The sequence below is a fragment of the Stegodyphus dumicola genome, chromosome 3, assembly GCF_044657685.1.
Source record: "Stegodyphus dumicola isolate Sdum_Otavi_A_Nest chromosome 3, ASM4465768v1".
Lineage (NCBI taxonomy): Eukaryota > Metazoa > Arthropoda > Arachnida > Araneae > Eresidae > Stegodyphus > Stegodyphus dumicola.
In genome coordinates, this window is record NC_140770.1 from 101095872 (window position 1) to 101115530 (window position 19659).

The 19659-nt window shown below is 31.9% G+C and overlaps 1 protein-coding gene across 1 annotated transcript in view; it reads left to right on the forward strand.

Annotated features, from left to right (window-relative positions):
- Window positions 1–19659, forward strand: part of LOC118183166 (neuroligin-4, X-linked-like) — a 727522-nt gene that overhangs the window by 697423 nt on the left and 10440 nt on the right. The window contains exon 7 of the mRNA XM_085813108.1: window positions 9558–9920. Within this exon, the coding sequence (XP_085669234.1) occupies window positions 9558–9920 (363 nt within the window). The remainder of the gene's footprint in view (window positions 1–9557; window positions 9921–19659) is intronic.

Consider the following 19659-nt stretch of genomic DNA (forward strand, 5'->3'; position numbering starts at 1 on the left):
GAAAAACTAAATTTTCAGTTTGTTTATTGGTCATTTAAAAATGCAACAATCCATCAACAAAGTACTTTCAGTATAAACTCTTGTTCTTTACAAGAAATATTGGTTCAGTATTTAAAGTGCAGTATTCCTTTCTCATCAACAAATAACTACATTTATTTCGTGCGAAATATTTTCTCACTAGAATTCTTGATTTCCATTCTGAAACAGTTTTAGCAGGAAAACGCAATTAAGTAAAATATTTTCATTGTTTCCGTTAACTGAAATAAGTTAACAATCTTTTTCAGCATCCAAATGACTGTAATAAAATGCACTGCTTGCTGAGATTCAATTAAGTGTTGTAACCGTAGAAATATGTCGCTGTCGACGAATGTTACTGCCGAATGTTTTGTGAGTTTCAACACAAGTGTATAAAATAAAGATTCCCCTGACTTCAAGCATCTTAAAAATGCATTAAATTTCTGATGCGATTTCTTAAATTGAGTGTACTTACGTTTCAGGCATTGTAAAAATTAACAAAATGTAATTATTTCGTGCTCAAATAAAATAATTGTAATTTCAGTTTATTTCATCTAACCTTCGCAAATACAGAATAACACTGAGCTGGTATGCCATGCAATTAGCGTAGAAATTTTGTGCTGGAAAAATTGCAACTAATTAAATACTGGATTATTGAAAAGGGAATTAATCTCGTGGGGAATTTTCAGTTCGCGCACTGAAGCAGCCAAGACATAAATAAACTTTTCTGTGTTGACGTCGTTATATACGCTTTAAAGAATAGATTCCCATAAATTTTTAACTGGGAAAGAAGCATCAAACATTTTCCCTTTTTTTAGGCGGGAGGGGGGAGGGAACGAGATTAACATGGTTTGAAAAATGAACATACCAAGCCAGTGACATTTATTTCTGAATCGTATCTGCAGAAAATAAATTGTATTTATCGCTAAGAGAACGCAGAATATGGTGCTGATTACTTATGTTACTAGCATTTTTATTCTCATGTGAAGAATTTTGATATCAACGGAGAAAAATTAAGTACTAATAGAAGAATTTCTTTTGTTCCATTATTATGATGAATATGCAATTATAACTCCAGCAAAAAGTATTCTAATTAAAAAATTTTGCGTCAATGAGTTTTTGTACCGAACCTCATTTTTATTCAGAAATATTTGGTTATTTATCTTCTTATTATATTTTACAGTCAGTTTTATCACATTTGTTTTAAAGGCTTAATTTCATTTCGCATTAATTATATAGTTTCTACTTTTATGTACCTCAGTTATTTTATATTTTTTTGAAGCTTTCTGGTGCTGATTCTTTAATTTGGTAGTTTCAATGTTTAATATTTTTATTTTCTATTACTTTATTTACTGAAATTCGGAGGCTCTGAGTTCTATGTACACCTGAAAAGAAAATGCATAAAAATGTTTCCTTATGAATGTTATCGGTTCAATCTCTCCGAGCAGAAACCAGTTCTTAAATAATTTTTTTGTGTCAAAACTTACCCTAACCCGAAACAAAAAAGATGCCAGCAGCAACTATCTACTTAAAATGCTGACATTTTCGATGTACAATATCACATGCAGTCACGTGCTTTCATCCACGTAAGAATATTACCTTATAATATGTTTAATGTTTGCAGTGCTATTCAATGCTATTTTGATTTCATATTTTGTAAAACTTAGAAATGTTTTATTAACAAACTCTATTATTTGAAAGCGAGCAGTGGCAACACTTTTCGAAATTAAGCATTTTTATCTCCAGCGTGCGAGACCGTTGCCACACTGATAAATGAGTGAGAGAATAAGCGTTTTCAGTGGTAACTCAACTGTATAGAGTCGTACAAAGACGTTAATGATAGAAATGTCCTCTCACGAATTTTTTGGAAATCTGGTGGTACCTCTCTCGAACATCAACTCTCCACCAATCTGGAGGAGATGATGTCACAAACAAACAGACGTGCAAAAATTTTAATAGTACAGATATTTTAAGCTACGTTAGTATTTCTTTTGATCTCCTTTAGAGTCTGAAACAGATTGATTAGATACAGAAACACAAATTTTTAGTAATTTCCAATGAGTATGTGTCCAGGTCTTTTGCAAGACATTTTTAAATAAATACCATTTCTTTACGCTGAATTTCCTAATGTAGTTCTATACGAGTTTAACAAGAATTAAGTAAGAGTTTGAGAAGTTAAAGACATGTGATATAGAACATGAAATGAAAGCCACTTCATCATAATAAGAGGATTGTTATGCAGTTCATAGGTGTATTTACGTACGAATTTTAAGGTCTCAGCAGATTGCTGAGGACCTAAATTATATTCACACGTTTCTTGAATCCGCTTTATCTTCAAATGAATTCATTTTGCTGGCGCATAACACATCAGACAGCTGCAATGTGTGCTAGATCAGTGGACACAATATTCACCATTTTCATTTATTTTTCCCCTTTGCTTTCAAATCTAATTATGATGGAATCATAACTGAATACCTCCTTTAGACCCTGAAACTTACAATCTCGTTAGATACAGAAAAGCCAATTTTGTTTTGGTAAATTTCCGTGAATACGTGCCCAGGTCTCTTGCAAGGCATTTTTAAAAGATATCATTTTATTACATTGAATTTCCTAATGTAGCTATATACAAGTTCAACATGATTTAGGTAGGGAGATTGAGAAGATTTAGAAGGCTGACATGGGATGTCTTATGAAAACCAAATTTTGATAATTAAAGGATTGTTATATTGTTTAAATTTTCTTTGCTTTCTATCTTAAAATCTCAGCATAGTTCTGAGGAACGTAAATTATATTCACGTGTTGCTTATATATATTCACGTTGCTTAAATTACATTCACGTGAGTCTGCATTACCTACAAAGGAATTTATTTTGCTGCTACATAACCCATCAAACAGCTGCTTGGTATCTTATGAGATAGGTCTGTGGACTCCAAGACTGTGGATATTTTGGAAATGCATTTCCTAGATCTCCGTTTTTTCAACTTGTATAATTAAATTGCGAATTCCAGACTATCAGTATTCTGAATCATTTTTCAGTTTGTTGCATCAAATATTACAGCACTGCATTATATTTAATGGAATTAAATAATGAAGAAACTGCATGAATGAATCTATGTTTCTCGCATTGCGCAAAAAACGGTACGTAGAGACATCGAATGTTGATTAACGTAGTCCTCCACTCGAATATAGTTATCTGGAAGCCAAATTTCGAATTTGGAATTTGTTTTGTTATCTGTTTCAGATTTTGTAAAACTTTAACGAATGTTTAATTAACAAACTCAAAGAATTCAAAACGTTCCACAAGCATTAACATCGCATGCATCTTCAAGCACGGATATTTATGCGCGAGGTTTCTTTTTTGTGATATTGCTGTTGAATTGAATTTCATGGTTTAAATGCGAAAAACATAATATTTAATAAACAACAGTAACACAACGATAAATAAACGCCCCTTTGGGCGTAATATAAAATCTAAAAGCTTTCAATTTTTATTTATATTTTACTTAATGATAATTTGGAATGTTTCGAATTTCAATGGAACTCTAGTAAACGAAAGAAAACATTCCACGATGTGCTTAAATATATATTGCAACAGATTCATTTCAGCACCTTGTTATTACATAAAATTTTAAATAAACCTAAATTTTCTTCTCTTAGGAGCTTTCTGAAGACTTTATTCGAATATTAAATTTAATGTCACATTTTCTTTAGTCAGGAATTCATTCAGTTTAGATTTGTTTTGCCACCAAAATGCAATTAACGGATTGGCATAAAAACTGACAAAACGCTCTAGAAAAATCTGCATTTGCAATTTGTCATTGCCTGTTTTCACCATCAAGAGTGGAAATAGATGGTGCTGTGGTGAGCCATGAGTTAAAACATTTTATTTTTTCTCTTTGCATATTTTCCGCAGAAAATTTTTAACGTGGTTTATTATATTAGGTACATCAATTTCTAACATATGCAATTTGCGCTGACAGCGTTATTGTCGCTATTATTAAGCAACCCCCAAGAAAGATAAAACTGTGAGTAAATAGATAAAACAGGAAAGAAACTCTTCCTTTTTTCTGTCTTTTACTTACTTCCAAAAGTAAAAAAAATGAAGACACTGAGGAATATTGCAAAAACCCAACTGAAAACGTGTGGTGATTTTAGTAACAAGAGGAAGAGTGCAATTGCAAGACAGTTAATCAAAAGTGATATTTTCCCCCACAAAATCTTCCGATTCTACTCTTTTATTTTTCTCTCTGTTTTAGAATTTTATTTGTTTTCTTTATTACTTGGTTGATGTTATTGTGGTTAAGTTAATTTCGCTTATTTATATATGGTTTTCATACTTTTAAAGTCCTCATAAATCTAATTATTATATTTAAAAGAAATTTAGGAGCAATTTATATTAAAACTGAATTATTCTGGAATCTAGCACAATTTTCACTCTTTAAACAAATCTACTAATATCATTAAACGGTAATTAATTAATAACATAAAATTATATAAAAGAAAAAGTTCGACTGAGTACATTTTAATAATATACAAAACCTTTATCTTCGTTTTGGATTTCGTTTTGGTTTTTCTAACTTTACAATTTGATATGGCGTGTTTTTGTCCGCATAAATTTTAAAGGTTTTAATTACCCAAATATTTATAAAATATTACACAATTTGGAATTTTGAGTATATACAGGCCAATTAATTGGATTCGAATTACTTGTATGTTTATCTCAGCATCTTCTGTAAGTTTTAACATTAAACGAAACAGAAACCTTATTTTTGCGTAAATTGAGTAAAGCTTTATCTACTTCGAGAAAGGTCGGATATAGGTCCCTTTAACTTCAGAAAGAAATCAATTCTGCAAAACTGGGATGAGCGAGAACCGTATTTATAAAGGAAAAATGGGCGGAACAAGCATACGCAAACTGTCTCTATCTATCAAGAAAAATACTAATTAGATGTGAAAAAGACTAAGCTATTAAAATTCTAAAATCATTACGAAGGACTGATTTGAAATTAATATTCTAATTAGTGTAGATATATATGTTTATGTATGCAAAACGCTTCAATTAAATCCAATTCATGTACGATAATTTGTCGATAATTTTTCTCATTCTTCTGAAAAACAGATGTCATCTCAAATTTGGATATAATTTATAATTAGGTCGTTTTTCAGCTACATAACACTTCCTCAGATCTCCTGGTTAGTTAGTTGAATACATAAAGCACAGCAGTAACATACGCCTAAATCAAAAAGATGTCTTCGTAGAGAACCTCCCCAGAGAAGTTTAATTGCATTTATGTTTCATGTCAAAAAAATCAATAAAACGCCAAAGCAAACAGCTTAAATCCACAAATTGCTGGGATTTAAACCTGAATTGAATTACCAATGTTCAGGTGAGTTACACACTCGGGGCTCTGATGTTTCTTGCGATCTTTTGACATAGACTGTTTAATAAGAAGTAGTCATTTTGTTTCAGAAAATTTAGCAAATAGCTGTGCCTGCCAGTGAGTTACATTGGAGCACAAACCTGCATTAAATAAGTGAGTGACCATCTAGATCTTTAATGCTTTTAGTTATTTCAAATTTATATACAAAATGGGGAAGAAGAGAGAATTTGTACATCTACTTTAATACATAAATATTTTATGAGCTCTTCGAGTGAAGCATTTTCCTATTCTTGGTAGTATACAACTAATGGCCAGCGATGTTTTATTATGTTTTGCGAAATTTGTTGGCTGCACCCCAAAGTGATGCTTTTCCCACTTTCTTAAAACGAATAAGCAAGAATTTTCTCCGGTAACAATTTCTTTTTCTTAGCTGTTCTCAGGAAGTGCATTTTCTAGGGATAGCTTCTCTTATGTGCTTTCCGTACTACACATATTACGAAGTAGGCTCGTAAAATGTGATCATCATCCTTTCATAGAAGAAAACAAAAGCGTTAATATTAAATTTTATCTTTTATGCTTTAATAATTTAATTTGCAATCTAACTATTGAATTCATAGTAAGTAAATTCGAACGTATATTTACATATATATATACATATATAATTTTTCAAATATTCGTTATTATACTATTCGAGAAAGCGTAATATGTTTGTGCAAAGGACTATAATAACTAGTAAAAATAGTTAGCAAATAAAATCAAAATTAAAACTTAGCAAAATTTAAAAAAAATCCTTTTTGGTCCAATTTAAGAATTAAAAACATTAATAAAACAACGCGGAATTTTACTTCAGAAGTATAAGTTGTTACAAAGCTCTAGTTCTACTTTTTTTTATTTATTTCCACTGGCGGAATAAATTTTAAAAAATCCGTTATAGACTTTGGCCACTACTAAGATCGGAAGCGATGATCACTTTATTATGGAATCACCTAATAGGTGAGCCACCGCTGACCCCTATGAATTGACATCCATGCCTTCTCTGGGTCTTGAACCTGAGCCCTGTGGTGCGGCAGAGTCATTAGCAATGAAATCATTATGTAATAAATGCTTTTTTAAGAGAAATGTGAGTGTATATATATAGGATAGTTCCAAAATATGTTATAAACAGGGAGGGGAGGTATAGAACAAATATATGAATAATATTCACATAGGAGACCAATGTCGCAATCCATTGATTTAGTCATAAATACAGTGTATTTCTCTTCAACTGAAGCAAGATGTTTACAAGAACTGTTCAAAATTCCGTCCACCAGCAGCGTTACATACTTGAGAGCGTCGGTGGAACTGAGTGCACTGAAAAAGATGCCAGGTATTTCAGGCATATATGCAGCAGCTACTGATATTCGAGTAATGAGATCCTCAGCTGAGTTGGCTGGCGTCGCATAAACAAGACTCTTCAGATATCGCCAAAAAAGTAATCTAGGCTCGATAAATGGGGATATCGAGGTGTCCAAGCGACTAGTCCACCACTTCCAATCCATCTCGTCCCAGAACGGGCATTCAAGTAAATGCAAACATCAATGCTGAAGTGGGCTGACACCTTATCATGCTGGAACCACATTCGGTCCCAAATGGAGATCGGAATACCTTGCAGCAGTTCTGGTAACAGCTGTTTCAGAAAAATACGATAATGTTGGCCATTGAGTCCCTGCGGAAGTAGGAGTGGACCAATTAAAAAGTCTTAGACGATACTCGCCCATACATTTACACTGGTTTGTTATTGAGATGCATGTGGTCGCCTTGTGCTTGGGTTTTCAGTTGTACACACATGAGAACTTTGCGCATTAAATACAGGTATATCAACCACAATGTTCAAGATGCTTTGTTCGAATTTTGGATTGCGTACAGTTCCTTGTCGACCAGCATGACGTGAAAAGAACCTGTTTCAAAGTTTGATGATGTAATCGCTGAAACATTCACAGATCCGGCATTCGTCTATCCCGAAAATACATTTGTAGAGCAGCTTTGTAGAGCAGCTTTGGTGTACATTTACGTGTGATACATTTGTAGAGCAGCTTTGGCGTTGCCGTTTACACGACCGTAAATGTAATGCATGTCTGCTTTTTCGGCATATATATAGTCTCCCACCGACGACAGCACAATCGCGAATGGTGTCTTCCCTTACTGAGATGCACACCTACTGCCCTCTACCGGCAACGGTGTTTCTTCATGCAAATTACTAATATGACGCAGTTTTGTGACGCAGTTTGAAGCAAGATCTTTTCAAGTTGTATTTATGGCTAAATAAATGGACTTCGACTTGGTTTTCTATGTGAATATTATTTGTATCTTTGTTCTGTTCCTCCCCTGAAAGTTTGTGTCATGAAATTTGGAATCATTCTGCAATATTTCTCTTAAAAACATTTATTGCGTATTGATTGTGTTATTTCAAACCTGCTAGGAGAATATATTTACTAATCATCTAGCCATCTAAGGCAAAGGATCTAGCCATCTAAGGCAAAGGATTACTAGCCATCTAAGGCAAAGGATGAAACTCCAAATGCTGCGATATCTTACTTTTGAGCAGCTTTGTCATCTCAGAATGGAGAAGTTTAGAAACCAAAAAGATAAGTGAAAACTTTCTTTGTTTGCTTATTTTGCATTAAAAGTTCAATTTATGTCATGTTGTTTAAAGTTGCTAAATGCTGTTTAAAGCAAAAAATTCGATTCGCAAGCTTGCTAGAATTTAGTTTGTAAATATATTTTTGAGAATTCGCAAGTTGCGAGAAACTAGTTGTGAATATTTTTAATCGGAAAGACTTGAATTAATAGTGAAAATTCTTAACTTAAAATTTTAGGAAAAGTTTGTAAATTGTGTATAACAACTATAACTAATGATGTAAAATGGATTTTAAAATGTTAAATGTGAAATAATGTTGTATTGAAAGTGAAAATTTTAAATCCCAGTTGTAGAAGTACCTTAAAAAGTTAAACGTGTACAAATGTAAACTTTGGTCAAAATGCAAGTGCACAAAATCTTGTTTAAATGAATGATTCGAAAGAAAGTACAGAATGAATGTGTTTAAAGTTAGCCTCTCCAGCCAATACTTTACAAGTTTAAATCAAGCTCTCTTTTAGCACATTAAGTGCAGTTTTGTATTTAGAGAGTTTTCCGAGGTCTGGAATGCCAAGTTTTAATAAACTGCAGATGATGGTTAATCGCAATACATATGCACATACACACATGTGTTCATGTATGTTTCTCTAAAAAATAAATATGACTTATGTTATATACAGAGAGAGAGATTTTAACTGCACAAATGCAAAGTTTATTTTACCAGAGTTCATTTAGCAGATTCCCAGCCCTACAACGTGATGAGAGTAAAACGGAATGACATTAATACTTCTTTGCAGTCTTTAACTTACATGGCACACACTGCTCTTTGTGTTGCTTCATTTTTAATCTGTAACATTCTAGAGCATTTGAGATAAGTAACTCAGTGCATGATGGCATATGTAATATTAAAATCGCCAAGCAATTACTTGGGAATACCGACGGAAATTTTGAATAATTACTTTCAAAATATTTGAGAATCCATTTCCTTTCATCTATTTTTCCTTTCTTATGAAACACACTTGATAAGCAGGCGCAATACATTTCATAATATTATAACAGAAATGAAAGCCACATGAAAAAGAAGATATGGGCTTTATCTGTTTTAGATCAGCGTTATCTACTACGGGGATTCTAGCTTTCTCGTTTCGTCAAAAGGAATTGGTTATTAAATTTCTCTAAAAATACTTAAGAAATGATTCTGAATATTTACGAAAAGTGAAAAGTTAGAAAGTTAAATTTTTCAAGGCAAGGATATTAGAGGCAACGTTTAGAACATTTTGTATCACGAATGACCTCCTTCTGTAATTCTAGTATTAAAACATGATTCACTGTGTATTTTATGTGTACATATTCGCATACTACTTTATTTATAATATTCAATGTTCTTAGCTCTGATGTCCATGAAAGATTTTTAATTGTTTCAATAGGTAGATACGCAAAGATTTGCTAGTGTTCTAAGAGTTTTATTCTAATATTTTTATTTGCAAATTGTAATGTCAGTTCGTCATTTATGTAACTCATGTGCATTTTCTTTCCTTTTATCATAGCAACAACAGCAGCAAATGGGTAATAGGGTGGACGCCGGTAACGCCATAGAACCAGGTACTGTAACTCAGAGTGGAGGCACAAAGCAACACCCTGTAAGAGCCCCTCCTCCATCACCTGTTGGTCAATACTTGCAAGTTCAAGACTTTACCTATCCTAGCATGAATCCTGCACACTATTTAAATTCTTTGCCACCCAAGCACCATCAAGGAATTGCAGTGATGGGACCTCCATCAGTGACCAATACTCCCAAAACGGATCCTCAGGGAACCCCTGAGGCACAGCCACTGTTGCCACAAAACCAGAGCGAGGTGAGGATGATGAGCCATCTATGGTCCCCACCTAATCAGGAGATCTCTGTGTGAGTACGTGGCTGAGATTTCTTTAAGCCTCTGCGGAATTTCGTGTTTGAATTATTTTGATGCAAATATATGCAACTGTATATAAGGTTTAACAAAGTTTTTAAGGATCACAAATTTAAAGGGTAATAGAACCTAGTAAAAGTAACAATTTTCGTAATACAGTGTACGGCAGAACGTGAAATGTGAAACTGAAAGCAAAATAAGGACACAGGAACATGGAAAACGAGCAGTCAATTAAATCACGGATATTAATACGCGTTATATGAGATACTTCTGCGTCTTGTAAACAGCTCTTTTAACTTTCTTCCTATTTACTGTATTTCCACTTTCCCATTTTCGTATTCAATTTTGTGGTAGACCAAAAACTGCATTACGAAAATTTAAATTTTGCAAGTTTCTGTCATCCCTTAAAGACGTAACCACCGCAAAGATTTTTTTTTCCTGCATGTGCACGTATATAGCAGTCTGCATTATGTACATTGCACTTTTGTATTGCACAGATAAAATTTTTCATAAATTTTCGAAACCAAGAGTTAGGTAATGCAGAGTATTCTAACAATAAACATGCGAAATAGCCGAATCCTTCAATATTTATTTGCATTAACTAATAGATGTTATTAAATATTTTATAATAAATATTTATTTCAATAAAAATATTAGTAAGGCAGTCCATGAAAATCTTTGCTTTCGATTGAAAAATGCTTTCAAATAATTAAGCTTTTCACATCTTTCTTGGATGCTTCTTCTTAAATATGCGACATCTTGGCTACCAAAGATATTCAAAACTTACAGGGATTAAAATAGAAAATCTAGTACTTCATTTTATCGATATGTATGACCAAACCAGTATCTTCTTAAAGAAAAAATATTTACCTCTTTTATTATTGCTGTTATCATTTTTGTTAAAGCTGATTAACGAAGGAAGAAAAACCATTATGATGGTTTCATTTGTATTTTTGAGGATTGTAAAATTTGGTCTGATGCATAGCGTTATTTCCTATTTTGGGGTATACGACATTCCTCAAAATATTCTAAATATTCGTTTTATTGAAAGTATCATGTCAAATGATATGAAATACCAGTAGCGATTAAGCAAAAAGGTATTCTGATACTGTGGTTATGTTAACGCTGTAATTTGAAACAGCTGTTTACATTTGAAATCATGCATTCAGCCTGCTCAGTTTATAAACTAGCTACTTTTTTCAGTAGGGTGCATTTATTTATAGTAAACTTTTAAGCTTTTCTAGTTTTAGCAAGAGGAATTTTGTGTTTCCAGGAATGTAGAAAGCTTTGGAAGTTGATTTGTGACTTTTTTTATTAATTAAAAAGCTAAGAAAGTTCCGTAATTAAGTTTGTAAACTAACCTAATATCTATTGTATCTTTATATTTTAACTAATCAAATGTATAAGTCATATTACACATTTCCAAAACACACATATGACCAAAATATATGCAGCCTTTAGATGATTTTATCTTTTAGTGTAAGTAATAAAACTACAGTAAAATATGAAAAAATCTTAATAACAAAAAAAGCAGATTTTATATTTTGAACACGAGTGTCAGTATCCCTCTTCCACGTCCCACCAACGGCTGAACACTGGTTGCTTGGTCCGAGGTTCTCATCCCTCGAACGGGCTAGCTGCATGGGCATTTTCATTCTTTTTGCCTATGTGTAACGTGTATTCGAGACAGTTCCCCTTAGAAAATCCTCCATGCACGCATTCCTTCCTTTAGGCAGCTAACTTTCAAGTATTTTGTCATAACCGAATAAACCAACACTCTATCACGAAGACATTTCTGCCCTTTGGCAGATAGCCTTTCACGTGCATTTCATTATTCGAATAAATAAAGAAGTGGCGCAAAATACTTTTCATTTCTTTTGTTCAGATTACAAAGGTGTTCTAAGTAATAATGTTTGCTTCACATTGATTTTATGTTCAAGTTATTGTAAAACAAGAAACTGCTCTTTTCATTGGTTATTCATTTTTAAAACACATTTATATATTTTCCATTTTATTTTCTGCACAATTCGTAAATAGCATTTCATAAATTATGTCCACGACATCCTATTTGCACTCGTATATCAAGACACTCAGTCGGTTCTTCTCATTTCAGTATTCCCTGCTTTGCAACCGTTGAATTTTTCACTTTCTATCTTCATTCGTTTGTCTAAGCTTTTCAATAGTTTGCATACATGAAAACTAAGAAAGTTCAATGATTAAGTTTGCAAACTAACTCAATATCTACTGTATGCACTCATAATAGTACTTCATTTGTATTATGCATATGTTCTAATGGTATCCCTCTCGAGAATACTTTTTCACTTCGGTTTCGCTGAATTCTACTTTCACATGACCTTTTTAATTACTGAAAGCATAGTTTTTGTTATATTTGGTGTAATCCTTGGTTCTTAAAGTATGCACGTTTTTGAAATTTTGTGGTTCTTTCTTACAGCTTAACAATTCTACCTGATCATATTCTGAAGGTACAGTTTATTGCATTTTCAGAAGGCAACATCCGAGGCAGTTAAAAGGCTTATTGCAGATTGTTGCCTTCCTGACCTTCCAGGACTTGGTGAAAGGGATTTTTGAATCTACGCAGTGACACGATCAATAAGTGCTATCTTTGGACTGGTGACATTAGATGACAAGAGAGATTATCTATTTTTCTCTAGAATGGTCTTGATCCAAACTGGTACCTGTGAGGTGGTTAATATCATACAATCATAGCATTTTCATAAGTTTATGACCAGTTGCAGCTACAGGAATTTCTCATCCATGATTCTTAATGCGCTTGTCCAAAATGAACGAAAAAATCATAAAAGCGCAGAAAGTAATTTTTTTATCCTATCGAAGTTCAAAATCTAATGAAATGTTTTAAAATTTTCAAAACAAGTGTCAAATTTTGGGCTATACAGTTACATTTTTTAACAAAGACTGTAACCAAACAGTAGTAGAATGTATAAATTATAACTGTATATCTTTTATTGATCTCTTTTATTGATTAAAACATTTCCTATTTCGAGCTAAACATGGTTTAATTCTATGAACAGTTTGGGAATATCCTGATACTTTTTGAAACAGTTCAAAAGTTCTGCTATTTTTGAGCACATGGGTATTTTATTTTGTTTCCTATATTCTTCATAATTATATGAGAATATAATAGTTTTTCTCTACTCATTTTTTTTCAGATAATATGTGATTAAATCGTGTTTCACTGGAAGGAGATAGAATTCAGTTTCACTTGCACTAAGTTAATCTTTTAATGCGTAACAGCTGTTTTAAAACCTCTACAGAAATATGCAGTTTCTAATACAATCGCAAATTCATATGTATTATGTTACTTGTATATAATGCCAGTTATAGACAGAGAAAATATTTTGTCATCAAATTATGGACAGCATAAAGAATGAAGTTCCAATTTCAATATTATCGAAGCTCGCGGACAAGGGAATTTTTAATCCATTTGAATTCAAATTAATTTGAAACATTTTAAATACCCGTAGCATTTTAAACAGTAAAAAACGCGTAGCATTTTTTACTTCTCCTGCTTCAAAAAAAATCTAAAATGACTTCGTTCAAATTAAAAGGTGGTGGCCGACAATTTATCACCATCAGGATTTGGCGATTTAGTCCCCTAAATCCCAAGCGCCTTTTAAAATGGGGGAATATATAAAGTATTTTATCCTTCCTTTCTGCATACCTTCATTATGTAGCATACTCGACGGGTATTCGAGAGGTCCGTTGTTCGAGTCCCGATGACGGCATTGCACAATTTTCACCTCTCCTGCTTAAAAAAAAACACTTATTGACTCTACAAAATATTCAATGGTTTTTAACTTAGATTTCGAAATATTCGAATAGTTAAAATAAGTCGAAGATTCGAAATCAGCATAAATCCAGGTAGTCAATAACCATTATAACATTAAATGCAAGTTACGGAATGAGTCATGGAAATATAATTGCAACTGATTTCGATTGAAATACGGATTAAACTTTACTGCTTTAGAAAAATGTATAATAATCTGTTTGTTTTCTAATAACGATATAAATTCTAAAGAATTTTTCTAAATAAAAGAAGACACACAATAACACCAAAATATCATTAGATACTGAATAAATAGTAAAGTCAAACTTACGCAAAAGATCAATGTCATAAGCATTTTGATAATCTCACCAGCAGATGGATCTCTCTGGAGTGTGGTGGCTTACAGCTGTCAAATTTTCCTCATAATCTAAAAGTTCTTAGGAAAAAATTATATTTAGTAAAAGAAGGCACATCATACTCAGAATCTTAACCATCAGATACCAGGATTAGCGCAGAGTATTTTCGCTCATTCTAGAAAAGGGATCCCATTGTCTTTAAAATCGATATAACTATTCTATAAAACCATTCGATGCAAATATTCCATAAATAAAAGCTAAAATCGTATCTCACCGAGTGATTCTATTATCCTTATTTTGAGTGCCATAATATAATACGACAAATAAAAATTCCTTGCTAATTTGTTTTTCTGGGAACAATAACAACAGCAATTATTATTATATTTTATCTTTACTTAACTTGAAAAATAAATTAATCAGCTAAAAATAAATAGAAAGAAGAGGTATCGTTTTCACGTAAGTTTAAATGCAGCTTGATCAATTAAATAAAAAGAAGGAAGATATATTAGCTCATCTATGTGAAACGAATGAAATTTTAGTGGCCTTTCACATCTGCTTAAAAAAGGAATAACATACTGTGTAGTACTAAGTATCATTTAAATGACGTAACTTAAGAATTTCAAAAAGAATTCTTCAGATCAAAAAGAAATGTACTGTTTTAAAAATCCTGTAATATTATTTTAAAACTGAAAAAATCATTTATCTTTAATTAAGGCGCTAAATTACTAGTCAGGAAATAATTGCTTAAGTGATGTCATAAATACGTTGTAGCTCTGAAATTCAATAAGAGAAAAAAGAATGACATCAGTTAAAAGAATAAAAGAATTCGATGGATAATTAAAAAAATGCACAGTGTAAAAATGTTCATGATTGATTAACCAATTAACGAATTGAATAATTAATTAATCCGTTTGGTTCTTCTGTGAAGTTTTTTTGAACGTTACATTTTTTCTCCTTATAAATAGTAGTAATACATTATCAAATTGAATTTTTATACATTTTAGTAATTGATTTGTACCAGGAGTATATTTCAAATTATCAGGGTATTTTTTATTGAAAACAGAAACTCCTCATTCATTTATTGTCATTGAATATGGTAATTTGTTAAAATAAGGATCATTAAAATGCATGAAGATACGACATTTTGACTATGCTTTTTAATGGACTGACTCACTGTCGATTATTTAAGAAACGAAAAAACAGCTACTTTTTGTGAAAAACACAAACGAATGCAACAATAAATGATGCAAAAATGGTATGTGCTTCGTACATTTTTATATTACATACTAGCGGGCTGAGCCGAAGCAGAATTTGAAAGTTCTATATATCCCTGAAAAACAAATGTATGAAAACATTTCAGTAGGAAAAGAATTAATTCATTCTTTCCAAGCAATAACGAATTCGTAAATAATTTTTTATTGCCGAAACGGGAAACGAAAATATTTGAGACTTCAGGTAAATACGTATGATGTCAGGATTGAAATTTAACGTAATATAACAATATTTTCTCAATAGTAATGAAAAAACGGACGTGCAATAATATATCGTATCAATTATACTAACCTGAAATGAAAAAGTTGTCAAAGCAGCTGTTCTTTTTTAAATGCTCATATTAAAGAACAAATTTCTACACACAGAAACGTCACATGCAATCGCGTGCTTTCTTCAACGTAAGAATATGAACTTGTACAATAACAATCTATTTTATGTTTGGACATGTTATTTTAATTTTATCTTTTATAAAACTTAGAAATTTTTCATTAACAAACTCTACGATTTGAAAGCGAGCAGTGGCTACACTTCTCAAAATTAAGCAGATTTTTATCTCCAACGCGCGAAGCTGTTGCCACTCGGAAAAATGCGGGCGAAAATTAGTGATTTCAGAGTTTGTAATTAATATCTCGCTTGATTAAAGTCTTATGAAGATGGCAACTGTCGAAATGGCTTCCCGCGAAATTTTGGAATGAGGAATAACATATGCAATTTTTGGCAATGCTACTTTTATTTCATATTTCGTAAAATGGAAATGTTTTTATTAACAAACTCTACGATTTGAAAGCGAGCTGTGGCAATACTTCTCGAAATAAAGCAGATTTTTATCTCTAGCGTGCGAGACCGCTACCACTCGGAAAAATGAGGGCAAAAATCAGCATTTTCAGAGTTTTTAATTAATATATCCATTAATTAAAGTCGTACGAAGATGAGAATAGTCTAGATGGCTTTCCACAAATTTTTAGAATCTGGGGTACCTCTCACGAATTTCAATTCCCCTCCGTTCTGGAAGAGATAATGCCACAAACAAACAAACAGACAGACAGACGCGCACAGAATTTAAAAGTATAGAAGCTTAGAAACTTTATTCGAAAATGGTATATTACGACAGCGTAATTCATTGTCTTAGAATTCCCTTCTTAGACAGTAAGTGATACCTTCTTAATATAGAACGTCGCAATGATTTTGATATTTCTACATTTGTTGATATGATGTATAAATAATATTCATTTAATAATCTGAAACAGAGTTTTTTAAACTGTTGGTCGCGACTACCAAAGGGGTCGCGGGACCTGGAACAAGGGGTTGCCAAAAAGTTTAGCAGTTTTGGTATTTCTTTAACTTATTATAATAATTTTAAAATTACCAAATATTTTTACACAATGTATCTGAAAATAGATAAAGATAAGACGATACAGACAAAGAAAAAAACGAAAACGTTTCGACGCATTCTTTTTCATTTTCCTTGCCGTGCACGTGACGTTGTCATTTCGTCTGTTACTTAGTTAAAATTTTCACATTGTTCTGTGTCTTAAAACTAGAAATTAAAGTTAATGACCTAAAACTGCAGTAGTATGTTACAGTATAAGTGCAAAAATTGACAGTTTCACTCACGCGTGTGTCATATTTGCGCAATACGTACGAGGGCCTACAAAGTTTTTGTAAATATTATGGGGGGGGGTTCTGGGGCTCGCAAAAGAATCTCAGCGATAAAAAGAGATGGCGACTGAAAAAAGTTTAAGAACTCCTGATCTAAAATATGCCAATAAAGCTATAATTTATATTCTCCTTAAATGCATATATATAATTTATCTTATTTATAATATATGCGTAAAATTAGATTGCTGCTATTAAATGAAAGGAAAATGTTGTTTTCTAAGATCTCTGAGCTTTGTTCAAGTCACATTAATTTTTTTCCCTCCTTAAAAAGAATATTTGAACATTTACTAACTCTAATAAATTGCTAATATCATATGGAAACGAATTTAATATGAATTTCATAAAACAATTCTAATACTAGTACAATTAATTCTTCTATAGGAAGCAAAGAATATCTACATATCATCCATAAAATTGCGTAATGTTTGGAGATTCACTTTTAATCTGAAGAAGCATTTCATTTCTGAAATAATTGCATCTGTTTTTAATGTTTCACTAAGTTTCCTGAATCTGCATTTTTGCTCATTTTAGATTACTCAAATCAACATTATTTAAGATATAATAATAAGTCTGTCCTCGATTATATAGAAATATTCTAATACGTAATCTGAAGTGTTTAACTATCAGTGTACTTGTTTAGCAATGTCTATAAAAAATGAATGCTCAAAATAAAATATTTATCATATTATAATTTTTGCGCTTCTTATAATTAATTTATTTCAATAATATTTATACAATACTGTTTGTTCACAATATAATTTATTAAAGAAAAAATAATAAATTATTATTTATTATTTATTTTATATAGAATATTGCTATTCATAATTTCTTTTCAATTTCTTACCGCAGAAGGCCCACAATATGAAAGTAATTAAACTCAGAATTCAAAGTTATTAAAGTTATTAAATGATATTTACCTAACAATAGCTTTCAGAAGAGATGTGCTACTCAATAAAATACCCTTATCTTATAATCTTTAGCTTTTTATTTTACCAGAGTGCTAAAGAAATGTAATACTTACAGAGAGAAATGATAATAATATAAAAACTGTAACTGTGCATGGCTCGGCCACTAGCGGCCGAGCGGTAAAGTCGCTGAACACTGGTAGTTCGGTCCGAGGTTCGAATCCCGCGAACGGGATGGCTACATGGGCGTTTTCGTGGTTTTCTCTATGTGTTACCTTAGAAAATCCTCCACAAATGCATCCCTTCCCTTAGGCAGATAGCCCTCGAGGCTTTGCCATAATTACATAAACCAAACAAGCAACTTGTGAATGGGTCCTGTAATCGAATTCTTAATTATGTATTACGCATAGCTTAATAAAATATTTTCACTTCTTGTCGTCTCTTTGTTTATCAACACTCCCACTCAGAATGGTATAAATTCAGCTTCCTATCTAAAATTTGTAATTCTGTTCTTATTTTGCGTAGATACTGCATTTATTAATTAACTAAAAACAATACAAGAGCGTCAGGGTTGAATTTTTGAAAATATTTTTTTAAAAGTACAGTTTTAAAATTTCAGGTTACAGCCTAATATCACGAACAATTGACATTCAAACGTTATAAGATATTTGAAAAATTGAGAATATAAATATCGTAAATTTAAAAAGCAATTGAAATCTTATCATGGTGTACAAATTTTCAGCTTAACGCTGCTGGATTAAGAACTATTCATCCAGAAATTAAAGGCGTAGAACAAAAATTCTTACATTTAAGATGAGCTATGCGGAACGGCAAATTCATTTGTAGAAGAAATTTTGCTATGCTATTATTTCGTACTAAATTAAAGTCATATGGAGACATGTGTACTTATTTTAAAAAGACTTAATTATTCAATCTCAGCTGTCTCTTTATTTCATGGATACATGAAGTAACAAACATCAGTCTAAGTGGCAATAATTTATATTGCCACTTAGACTGACTGGGCAGCCCTGTCTTTCCCTGCCGTTTTCTGGCAACCCTTACCCTGATTTGCGGGAAAACTATATCACGGCAGCTGGCCAGTTCGTGACACTATATATAGTAACCAATGTAAAAATAAAATTGGAAATTGAAATGAATGATAAAATTGGAGATACCAATCCAATTTTATCATTCATTTCAATGGCACTAAAAGTACAAGAACAGAATTAAGGTACAGTGTGGATCAAAAATGATGTAAAATAATATAGATATAGTAGTTCATACGACGTGAAATTTGTGGGTCATTAGATCATTAACATCTAAGGTGGCAGTAAGATAATCCTCATAATATGAAGCAAGTGAGGAAATCTGACGAAGTATAAAAAGGTTAAAAAGGGGGAAAAATTAAAACAAAAATCAAATATTGCATTTATTAATTAACTAAATCTAGTTTCTGAATGCCCACATTGAATCTTATGTAATTTGATTATATTAGGCAAAAAACAAAAAATATCAATTAATAAAAGTCAGTATAAAATTTGAAGCTTTCCACCATACCCCTGTACAACTTTTAAAATGCGTAAAAATGTAACGACATGAACAAATGTGTAGAATAAAAGCTAAAGACGAAAATATTCCTATGAATGCTCAAAAATGCTTGCCAATTCATCAGAAGAGAGTTATAATAATACTAGAAAGCCCGGCGGTCATGCGAAATGACCGTTGTTCTAGATATTATAAAT